The 12517-nt window shown below is 46.7% G+C and overlaps 1 protein-coding gene across 1 annotated transcript in view; it reads right to left on the reverse strand.

Moving 5' to 3' along the window:
• LOC119512395 (DNA-binding protein RFX8-like) overlaps positions 1-12187 on the reverse strand; it is a 44630-nt gene extending 32443 nt beyond the window's left edge. The window contains exons 1-2 of the mRNA XM_037807020.1: positions 12114-12187; positions 6860-6983 (exon numbers count right to left, since the gene is read on the reverse strand). Of these exons, the coding sequence (XP_037662948.1) occupies positions 6860-6983; positions 12114-12187 (198 nt within the window). The remainder of the gene's footprint in view (positions 1-6859; positions 6984-12113) is intronic.
• Positions 12188-12517: the final 330 nt, after the last annotated feature.

Below are 12517 nucleotides of genomic sequence, written 5' to 3' on the forward strand. Positions count from 1 at the left end.
CTTCCTTCCCTCCTTCCCTCCTTCCTTCCTTCCTTTCTTCCTTCCCATATATCCATCCATTCAACCATCCATCCATGCATCTTTCCATACATCCATCCATCTTTCTATTCATCCATCCACTCATCTATCCATCCATCCATCCATCCATCCATCCATCCATATTGATTCTATGCAGGAGCATAGAACATAAAGATGATAGACAGATAACAAAGTGAATTGTGAGACGCATACCCTGGGGTACCTGCAACCAGGGCATTTAGATAAAATTTGGCTACAGTTCTAAAAACCCTCGACTCTAATCATGCAGAATAAGGACTCTAGAGAAGAAAATTTGGGGGGATTTCTCCAGAGAAAGCATAGGCATGAGATGCCTAACAGAAGGGGATTCAATGAGTCACTTGAAGAGCGCAGTGTGAGGACACGTAGAGCAGTTAGTGTCTGGCACGGCCTGGGCCTCCTGGCCAGGGAGAGCAGGACTGGCCGGAGCGTTGGTGGGAGAGCAGCACGGCCACAGCCCTTGGTTCAGCAGACACACCCAAGAATGCCTGAGTGTTTCCCATGGGCCAGGAGTCGGCCACCCATGGGAAAGAGCTGGGGTGCGGGAGAGCCTGGACCCCACCCAAGAAGGCCCCCAGGGGGGCAGGTGAGTCTTGGCAGCCCGGGAGAAAGACCGCTGACTTCTAGGGGCTGTGCAACCAGCAAGTGACCATCTGAAAATAACCAGTTACCATTCCAAGGGATGTATACTACAACGTTCCCAAGGGGGGCTCTGAAGAACCCCCCAGAGCACACAGGGTAAAAAGAGTCCATTTTAAGCATGCGGCTGGTCCCCAAAGTGTGAAGCCATGGAGCAACCACTTCCCAGCTCCTCTTGCTTCTCTCCCAGTCAGAGGGCTCAGACAACACCTGGTGAGCTGGGACTGGGGTGGGGGGAGGATTAGGGTGTGAAGCAGAAACCCCTACACCTGGTCCTCTGGTGGAAGAAACCAAGTTGGAGGAGGGAGGGAAAAAATTCAACTTTAAACTGAGTTCAAGGTTTCGATCATTAAATGCAATGGGCATTGTAAGAATCGGATTGATAGTGTTTGGTAGTTTAGAGCCAACAGGACTTTGCTTCATGGAAGAATTTTTAGAGAGGTCATACTTCCTGCTCAGAGGCTCGCAAAGAGCAGGGGAAGAGCCACCCCACAGCAGGTCCAAGGAAACATGGGAAACGACGATCAACTCCCGATCCCTGCTGGTTACACGCTCGTGTGTACGTGTGTGCGAGTGTGTGTACATTACATCATGGGGCTATCTCTGGACAGTGAGGCTACAGCTGATATTAATTTTCTTTGCATACACTTTTATCTAATTTCCACATTTTCTATAAAGGGGATGTATTTCTTCTACAATCTGAAAAACAATAGCAAGTGTTTTTTTAAAAAGGAAGTCAACCCTCCAGAAATTCCCTAATCCGTGTAAGATAGTACTTCCACCAGGGATGTGCATCACCCGTCGTGTGCCCAAAGCTGCCAAAAAGAGCCAGGAACATTCCAACATCTGTGCAGGAACTCGGAGAGGAATCAACTTTGTTCCCAGGGGAGGAGGGAGGAAGTAAGAATTGGGTATTTTGTTGTTTCTCTTGTAAACAAGCTTTGTGATCATATCCTTTTCCCCGTGCCCTCCCCCTCTCCATTTTTAGTATCGTATAGTCACACACACAGGGGCCCTCCCGGCTCGACTGAACTGGCCAAGTCTTCAGGCAGATTCCCAGTAAGGACCTAAAGGTAGTACCTTAGCGTTTTGGGGAATGGATTCTAAAGAAAGTATTAAGATGAAAAAAAATGCTAAATAAATGCAAATAATTACACTGGAGTTTCCTTTGGGCGGAGGGGGAGGATGTTTCCATTCCATTTATTTATTTTTTATTAGAGAAGTTGTGAGTTTACAGAACAATCATGCATAAAATACTAAAATACAGGATTTCGATATACCCCCCTATTATCACACCTGGCATTGGTGTGGTACATTTGTTACAACTCATTAAAGCACTTTTTTATAATTGTACTATTAACTATAGCTCATGGTTTAACGTAGGGTTCACTGTGTTATACAGTTCCACAGATATTTAAAAAAATTTTTATTCTAGTGGCATATATAACCTAAAATTTCCCCTTTTAACACATTCAAGTATATAATTCAGTGCTGTTAATTATTCATAAGGTTATGCCACCATCACCAACATCCCATTGCCAAAATTTTTCCATGGTTCCAAAAAGAAACTCTGTCCATTTTAAGCCTTAGCTCCCTGTTCCCTAGAAGCCTCCTTTTAAATTGATCTTTGGAATACTCTGCAGTGAGACTGCCCTGGAAGTGAAACAACCTTATAATAGAATCTTAAAAATATTTTGAATAAGGGTTTTTGATTTCTTAGGAAAGTAAGTAGGGACCATATGGGTCCAAAACACGTCAAGCCAAATCCTCCCCACTTCCCTCTGATAAGGCTGAGGCGGGTCAATAAAGAAAGCACTGGAGTGTCAGGAAACCCGGGACTCAGAAAAGCCTTTGACGATGTTTCCTAATATTCTGACTGGTGAAATGGGGAAATCTGGGCTGAATGGTGACATTGCTGGGGAGCTCCTGGCTAGCTGGAAAACCTTGCTCAGAGACACCTAGAGAATGTACCAGAGGGAACCTGAGGCCATACTGCTGTTGACTTATTTTTCAAGTATTGGAATGAAGGGATAAGAGATATGCTTTTCAAACATGTGAGCCTTACCAGTTATAAAACTGGATGGCCTACAGTAAGACTCGAGAAGATATCGAGAATTAGAATTGCAACTCAAAATCAAAAAGGAGAAATATGAGAGGACTAAGGAAATAGCCACCCTTGGGTGCAAAAAGTCAACTATATAATGATAACAGCTTGATAATAACTGCAACGATATTTTGAATTGACACAGAATGTTTTACAGTTTACAAGCAGTTTTAGGAGTTCTAGCTTAATTTCAATTCCTGTGAAAAATACTTAAGGATTATTTTTGTTGACCATAAACTTAAAATGAAACCAACAGGGTGACATGGAAGGATAAAAGCCAACAGTAGCAGAAGTTGCACTGATGGAAAGACGAGGGAAAAGCTCCTGCCTCTGAGCATTACCAAGTCACTGGCTGACGACCCCGGGACCATTGTTCAAGGGAAGCATCAATAATTTGAAGTGCATAAAACAAAACAGGTGGGCAGGAAGGTGAAGGGCCAGGAACTAAGACACTCAGTGTGGAAAAAGGAAGACAAAAGACATGAATGATCGTTCAAATATTTGAGCAACTGGTATATTAGAAGATTTTAATACACATTCTATGATCACTGAAAGTACAGAACTCTCATCTATGGCTGGAAGTTCCAGGGATGAGGATTTGGGCTGAATATAAGAAAATGGATCTAAAAATTTCAATGCTTTGAAAACAGTTGGAGTCCACAGGATTGCTGGGAGAGGGAAACTTGGTGCAACCACTTTGGAAAACAGCTTGGCCCCATTCCCTGAAGTTGCAACAGCACACACTCTCTGGATATACAGGGTTTCCAAGGGGAAATCTTCACACACAAATGGGAGACTTGTACAAGGATGTTCACAATTGCAAAATCAGGAAATAATCCAAACGCTCATCAATGGAGGAGTGGATAAATAAACCGTGATTATACAATAGTCAAAATGAATTTAGATGCATCTTAATAATACAATATTAATGAAAAAAGTCCAAAAGATTACAGAAAATGTGATAGCCTTTTTAATAAAGTTAAGTCACAAAATAAAAAAATATGCTTTTTAGTAATATATATAAATATAATAAAGCTTTTTCAAAAAGCAAGATAATCATGAACAGGATGATGGTTTCCACCAATGGGGAAGGTGGAGAGATAAGATGTGGGAAATTAGCAATATGGTGTGTTTTGGGTGGTGGGTTCACAGATGCTTATCATATTATTAAAAAGAACTAAAACCAAAAGAAATCAGGCCATGCATGGATCAATAATGAGAGTAAGCCATGAACTAATCCAATCCTGCCACCAAGCACCACTGAAAATGAGGGGAAAGAAAGAAGGAAATTGAATTGGCAGCTTTGTGGCACAGGAAGCCAGCTCCTTGTCCCCCAAATCATTTAAGCTGGGACCAGCTGGCCCACCAAAGCAGTAGGGTACACAGGTTGTAAACTGCACAAGACTCCTGAGGAGGAGTGGAGTGGGGGCCAGGCCACAGAGCCTGGTGCTGGGGTATGCTCACCCAAAGAAACAGCTTTGTCTTTGCAGAAACGAGCTGCCTCCTCACCCAGCTCTCTGCGCCTGGGCTGCGTCTGCAAGACAGGGCCCTTCCTTCTAATAGAAAGCTCCCTGCCAGGGGTGCTTCCGAAGGACCTGGCACTGGGTGTGATGAACTCAAGGACTCCTTCTGGGGAAGAGCAAGGAAAGTGGAAAGAGCACTGACCCACAATTCTGGTGAATGGACGTCCTCCTCCAGCTTTGCAACCGGCTGTGGAACTTAAGCCTTAATCACTCTGGGTTTGTTTTGTTTTGACCACAAAACCACGCTGATATCACCTGCCAGAGCTAGGTGGCTGGGACACAAGACAAAGCACTGAAGGTGCCAGTTATCTCCTCCCCACCTGCATGCCCTTCCGGGGTGCCTCTCCTGCCCCCATCCAGGTCGCTACAGCAGGGCCGGGCGCTGCAGGGGACAGAGGGTGTGCCACGGCAAGCACCAGGCAAGCCGCCACTGTGGGGCAGGAGGAGCAGGTGGGGGCAGCTGGCTTCGAGGGAGAGCTGAGCAGGCTTAACGGAGAGAAGCCGAGAGCCAGCGGTTTAAGGATCCGACAGAGGGAGAGAGAGGACAGGCCCGGCGACTGCCACGCCTGTCCTGTGCCGTCTGAAATGGGAACCACTGGCCACACGTGGCGACGGAGCATTGGAAAGGCGGCAAGTTCAACTGAGATGTGCTGCAAGTGCAACATACACACTCGATTTAGAAGATGTAGCATTGAAAAAAGAATGAAAAAGAGCTCACTATTTTTGTTATATTGATTTCATGTTGAAATGATAATATTTTAGATGTTGGGGTTAAATAAAACTTATTAAAATTAATTTCTCCTCTTAAAACATTTTTTAAAAGAGGCGACTAGAGTATTTAAAATGACTTCTGTGTCTCCCCTTTCATTTTTTTAATTGTTTAATTTTTTATTTAATGCAGTTTTATTGTGACTATATCTCAGTAAAACTTCATTAAATTTAAAAAATAAAAATTAAAAAAATCAAATGAGAGAATGGATAGTCTAGCACTGAGCTAGATTCTCTGAGGCCCAAATTTCTTATAGCTGGATAAAATGAGATATCCCTTTTCCTTTAAACATTCCCTTTTCCCTAATGTAAACTATACATTTTACATTAGGGAAACTATATAATTGTACAGGTAATAGTACAATTATATATACAAAAATATAATTGTATGGGTAATGATACCATTATAATAATATTTTTTCATCAATTGTAACAGAAGTACCACACTAATGCAATGTGTTAATAATAGGGAAAAATGCATGTGTGAGGGGGTTATATGGGAATTCTGTACTTTCTGCAAGGTTTTTCTGTAAACCTACAATTTCTCTAATAAAAAAATATATATATTCCCTTTTAACTTGTTTTCAGTGTCTGTTCCTGAAGACCAGGTGGAAAAGTGCCTTGAAAATAAATACAGTGCACTGTATGACTGAAGGTATTATTAATGTTAATTTAATAACAATCAGGTCCCTTTGATTTGATGCATTCCTCCCACCAACAAACCCTGCTTGCCACCTCTTACCACCTTCCCTGCTCCAGCTCTGTCCAAGCCACGTCCACTGCTGCAGCACTGTCCCCTTCCCTGCACCTGTGGGTTCCTCTCACCTGATCTGACCTGCTCACCCCTCACCCTGCTTCCTGCCCTCCTGGTGGCTCAGGTTCCCACCTCGGGGCCTTCACCAGCTCTGACCAGACCCCCCTTCCCTCCAGCTCCCACGTGCTCACTGCCTCACCCCTTGGATATCTGGACTCAAATGTTATTTCTCAGGAAGGCCTTGGCTGGTTGCCTTCTCTAACATTACAACTCTTCCCTCTAACACACACACACACAGCTTAGCCCCCATCCTTCTGCTCCATTTTTCTCCTTAGCCTTTATCACCATCTAATATACTATACCTCATTTGTCTGTCTCCTCCAACTAGAATAGAAATTCTATAAGTGCAGGAATTTTTATTGAGCTTGGTCACTGTTGCATCCCCAGCACCAAAACAGTGCCTGGCACACAGCCAGTGCCCAATAAATATCTGTTGAATGTGGAGAGTCTCAGATAAACCATCCTTGTGCTGATGTTTGTGTATATTGCATGGTCTTTTAAACAGAGTTCCTCGCTATAGCTCTTTACTTCCAGGGGAAATCTTTAAGAGCCAATGAGTTCTCTAAATAGAATCAAAATTATGGGATGCATCCGTTTTCTGATGGAACTTGTGCTGTGACTGAGCCTTGGCATGTCTGTGGCAGGGAGTAACGGCCCCACATACTGGGCTCCCGAGGAGTGTTTGGAGCAGCCATAGATACATTCCCATAGATGCCATCCCATTCCTCACCTCTCCTGAGTCCTCACTCCACAGTGTGGACCAGGAAAGCAGCTAACAGTGTGGGTTTCTAATGGAGACGAAGACGATGTCAACCCTCTGGGTGGCTTCCCGGAAGCCAATTATACTCATTGAGAACCTGCTAGACCCAAATGAATTTCAAATTTTCTTTATCCATTAATTTGTTTTCTTTTAAAACTCAATCAATACTGTATTTTTTAATCTTCACAACCTACCTTCCCAAATGTTGCAGGGTTGACTTGCTCTGGAGCATTTTGCCCACAAGTTTCCACATAAATCTCATACATGAGACAGCGAGGAACACTGCACCCTTCACAGATGCAGAAGTTATCAACCAACCTGAGGGAGAAGAGGAAAAGGAAGGGGTCACTGGCACTTGTTTTTGCTAAAGCAGGACATCTTGATAAGAAGCAATGATCCAACAGTGTACGATCCAACCAGACAAAATACGTTTAACTTACTGAGAAGAACCCGCAAAGGCTCACCAACCAGTGTCAACAGTGTCCCCCACGGTTCTCAGCCAAGGGGTAGGCATAATGGTAATGGTGTTGGGGAGTGAATCATATACCCCACAAAAGACATGTTCAAAGCTTAAGCCACAGTCCTGTGGGTGTGGAACCATTTGCAAACAGGACCTTCGAAGATGTTATTATTATTAAAGATTTGGCCAAATTGAATCAGGGTGGAGAGAAAAGTCAGGTGCAGCCAGGCAGTAGAAGGCAGAAGGCAGAAGCAGCCAGAGAGGAGAGTGAGAGATTGCCTCATGTCGGAGGCCTGCCATCACCAAAGCGCTACAGGCTTTGGAGAAAGAACGGCCATCCTGACATCTTGATATGGGATTTCTAGCCCCTAAAATATGAGCCAACAAATTCTTGTTGTTTAAGCAAAGCTATTATGTGATATTTGTCATAGGAGCCTGGCAAACTAAGACAGATGGGCTTTTAGCTTACCAACATGGTGGGTTATTTTTAAACTACCAACAATATTTCTGGAGGGGAGGGCATGCTGAAAAGAACCATGAGTCCTTGGGCTCAGTGCACATCTTCTCATACACAGTTACAAAGCCTGCAGCCAAGAACTTAGATAACCATAAAGTGGAGAATCACTTACTCTCTGAGACACAAAACAACACCCCCACACAGAGTCCATCAACCCTGCAGGTTACCCCTGCAGTCAGTCATGGCTTTTCTGTCCCTATTTGCCTGAGACTAAGCACCTGTGGTTCAAGCCAGTGCCCCATCACCCCTCCATCTTTCAAGCAGCTTCCTGCACATTTCTGAAACCCAAACGATTTAGGGCTGGTCCCTGGGTTTGGTTCTTTGAACTGCAATGCGATGGAAAATGCGAGACCCCAAGAAGCAAAAAGGAGGTCGGCTTTCATTTCTCCTTTATTTCCTAATGGGTGTCACCTGCAGGGCTCGCAGCCTCTCCTCAAGGTGAGATCTTCAACTGTCTGAACAGTCCTGGGCCCTGGGGCTGCCGTGGCGTCCCTGGCAAGGCGGGTCGGCACAGAGGGGCTTTGCCCGTAGACCAGGCCCCATGGAGATGGCCAGATGCCTGTTTCAGCAAGACGGGTGCACACAGGTGGCAAATGGCGAGGGTGGCTGGGTCAGAAGCGAGGGTCCACAGTGACATCCAGTCACAGCCTTCCTTTTTCTGATTTGGGATAGACTGTTGGGTTTCTTTTCATTCTTTTAGAGACCCACCTGAAATCAGCCAGCATAATGTTTAAACAAAGAGGAATTGTTTTAGCAGGGAATTGAGAGACAATATGGTTCTCCTTTCTTATTGATGATTCACTGCTTATTTTCTGAGATGAGGAATACTTGGACCTAACTTTGCTTACCCGAAGAACTGAAAACCAGGGTCACAATTGTTGGACACCAGAGGCTTCCCACAAAAAGGAAAAATTGATATATGGGGTATGGAGGGGGTTTTCTGAGAGGCTCCCATAACACCAGTGTGGGATCCACGCAGAGGTTTAAATACAGCTGCTTCTCTGCCAATTATTTGCCTCAAGGTTGAATTCAGGGTGATGTCTAATATGGGGGGAAGTGGCAAATTCATACGTCTGGGTGATCTCATAGCTCTTTTGTTAAGACACCACTTGTTGATATATGAAAAGCCTTAGAACTTCAGGTATCACAGAGAGATGTTGGCCAAGCTCGGGGAGATGTGGCAAAAATGTGATACGCATCAAGTTCAAACAGACCTGTGGAAATTCAGACTCATTTTTGTTTATTCACAGGTAATTCTGATTTAGTCAGGGAATGATCTCCTTAAGAAAGAACTGAACAAAATACTAACTCCTTAAAACGAACTCTGGTTTAAATGTTTGCTAATTGTTTTATCTTGTCACCGGCAGTCACTTGCTCCGGGCCTCTGTGAAATTTTGTCCTTCTATTTCAAAATCCCACTACTGACTCTGACGGTAATCTGGTTGGACAAGTTGGGTCAAATAATAATGCTAATAATAATAATGAGCAAGGCCCTTTCTATCCACAGCTGCAAGGGCGGCCTGCTAGGTCTGGGGCCTTCTGCTGCCGCTTCACGACTCTGCTCTAAGGGAATCACCCCGTTTCTGACTGCCCACCTTTGGATGGTTCCCCAAAGTTCCCGAACAATCTCAGAACCTTGCCGGGGGCAGGCAGCCGGCATACGTTAACTGGACACATGGAAGGTCTGAAACTGGGCTTTAGTTTGTCCCATCAGAGCGTCCCTGTTCAGATTCACGCCTTTACTTCCTCTCAGGCAGTAGCGGCCGCAGCCTTTAGTCTCGACATATGATTGCGACTGTGACACGGAGATTTAAAACCACACAGATCCAGGTTTAACTCCTGACTCAAAGACACCTCAGAGTGTGTGATTAGGAAAAAAGGCCGGGATGTGCCTAGTATCCCAGCTGGCGCATCTGGAATGCCAAAAATCCTGGATGGAAGCAAGAAGGACATCAATGTTAGTAGAATCACAGCCCGGAAGTCACCTGCTGCAGGTGAGCCTGGCTTGTAACAAATGTGGCTCCAAGGAGAGGCTGAACAGGGAACGTGTAGACAGCAGGGCGCAGCAGAACTACCGGCAGGTAACAACTGGTCAGAGGTTTTAGGCTGTGCCACCAAAATGTCCTTTGGTGAGACAAGCCTGGTGTGGACCGAATCACAAACTTCTGCATGATATTGGTGTTTTCCAAGTCTCACTGTCGGCTAAGGCGGACAGCTAGGTCTCGAGAAGACTCATTTGTCTTGGTCTGGGGTGATGGGTAACGGTAAAGGTCTCTGACTTCAGAGCACACACATCCAGTCTGGGGTTGCCATGTTTTCCACGTACTCCTTTACATCATAAAAAAAAGTATGGACCTCTGCTTGCTAGAAATTAGAGTACCCTTTGATTCAGCCGGGTCAAAAGCTCCTATGATTTCTCTACCTTTTAAAATAAATTTGCATTTTATTAATTGCAATACAGTCTATGAAGATTTGAAAAAGTCATATTTATATGAGGGGGACAGTTACTTCATCTGTGGGAGCCAGTTACTTTGCCCACGGCCAGCACTTAGCATGCACAGGCGCTGGCAGACGTGCAGGGCTTCAGGTGAGGCTTGAAGCCAGGAGTCTGGGGGAGTCAGGTCACCAGTCTTCATCCTTTTCATACTCCCCAGACCACCGGTCCCTTCTCTGCCCGTTGATGCAGTTCATCCTGTCCGCGAAATGGAAACCTCTGATAAGCAGACGTTCCTCCTGCTCCCCGAGACCGTCCGGCTCTCCATGGAACCTTCTTTCCCCTCGCAGGGCACCAAGGTCGCCAAGGAACCTACCAAGTGACTGACTGGAAAACGAAGCAATGGGAAGTAACACTGAAAACAGAGCGTTTCTTACGCATGGTAACAGGCAGTATCCCCCCCAGTCGCTGACGGGGGAGCCTGAGTGGGGTCCCCTGGGTGTCCCTGTGCCTGAGTGGGTTCCCCAGCCTTACCCTGTGCTGCTCCTCTGGGGATCTGGCCTCCTCGGTCAGCTTGTGACATCCCCAGGACACCACGGCTCTGGATTACACACTGAGGAGATGTGTTTTGAAAACCAGTGTCAAAACCACCAGTGGCAATGGCCTGCTAAACATTCCACCTCAAAGTTGGGGTGCCTAAGACCAGCCCCCACGATGAAATGCTGCCCCTCCGGAAACTCGAAGAGCATGTCCCCATGGCTCAGAGACTCGTCGTGGTAGGAATCCGTGGCCTGGGACTTGGGTTAGTTTGGGCGGACTGTAAAATGGTGCCAACCATCCTAGTCTAGCCTCCACTGTCAGTTCACACACGGCCCTCAGGAGGACGGTGGGCAGTTCGTGCAGCGCTAAATCATTCTTTCATTAATCTAAACATCTCATTCTTAAAAGTCTCAGTGTCACACTTCACACTTTGAAAACTCTAATTCACTAGTTTACTAGTTTACTATTTACTACTGTACTATTTCTAATTTTTTAAATAGCATCTCCAGAATCCTTTCTTCTAAGAAGGAGCTGAAATTGGGTGCTGCTATGTAACCCTCTGAAAAATACTGTTTGTGGTGCAATATTTATTCTTTTGACATTTTTTTCTCTCCCAAGACAGACCAGAAATTTTCTTTTGGGGGAAAATGGTAATTGTTTAGGCATTTTAGGGTTATAATCACAAACATAACCTTCATTTTCCAACTTCACGCCCCAATCTTTGTCAGAAACTTTCCTGAGAAATATTCCTTGAAATTTAAAAATAGAAAGTAGACCGAACCTAATAGTTATTCACTTTATAAAACTAAGGTCCTAGGGCTGGTTTCAATTATTTTCCTATTTGAAGAGCCACAAACCCATGGGTTTGCTAATCCCAAGTGCTAAGGGTATTTTTCTTTCCAGCTTTTTCGGCCTCTACTGAAAGAGCCAAAAGTGAGTTTCACAAACAATGTGTGATGCATTGTTAAAACTAGAAAACTCCTTTGCTTTAAGTTAGAAAACATTCCATTTGGGATTTCAGGCTAAGAGAAAACATTTCCTCTCCTCCAAGGCCCATGAGCCGTCAGAGGTGTGTGGAGGAGCCGGTTACCACCACCCCCGCGGGGCACGGTCTGGATTGCTTCCCGTGGGAAGTGTGAGCGCCAGGGAAGCCGGAGGATGGAAAAAACAACCCTGCCCCATCGCCGACCCCGACCAAGAGAGGGGGTGGGGGGTGGGGTGGGTGTGTGTGTGTGTGTGTGTGTGTCTGTGTGTGTGTGTGTGTGTGTGTGTGTGTGTGTGTGTGTGTGTGTTTCGCATCCGCGGCTCTGGCCGGTCAGCCCTAGAAGCGGCTGGTCCCGGGTCATTTTATAAATGACTTTTATAAATAAGGGCCCAGGCTCAGGCTGTGGCTCCGCGCACTTGGCCGTGGCCCGCGGTGCCCCCTGGCCCTGCCCCACCTCCACCGCCCCCAGGCCCGACCACGACAGGCGGCCCCGGCCCGCCCCGGCCGCTCACCACTGGATGATGCCGCTGTGCAGGCCCCGGCCGCCCCCGGCGCCCGCGGGGGAGGCCGGCGCGCTCTGGGCCATGGCGGGGAGCCCCGGCCGGGCAGGGCGGGCGGCGGCGCGTCGGCGGCGCTGGGCTGCACCGGTCCGGCCGCCGCCGCTCTGCGCTGTTTACTTTAGAGCGGGGCGCGCGGCGAGGGCGCGGGCGCGAGCGCGGGGCCGGGGCCGAACCTGCCAGGCCCGAGCCCCGGGGCGCGCGGGGAGCCGCAGGCCGAGGCCGCCGGGCAGGGGCCCAGGGCGCGCGGCTGAGGACCCGCGGGCCGCGTCCTGCGCCTTGCGCCTACCGTGCGGGTTCGGTGACCTCACTCCCGACCACAGGATGGAAAAACAGAAATACACACAGCGCCCTTCCAC

Source organism: Choloepus didactylus, chromosome 17 (assembly GCF_015220235.1).
Source record: "Choloepus didactylus isolate mChoDid1 chromosome 17, mChoDid1.pri, whole genome shotgun sequence".
Taxonomy (NCBI): domain Eukaryota; kingdom Metazoa; phylum Chordata; class Mammalia; order Pilosa; family Megalonychidae; genus Choloepus; species Choloepus didactylus.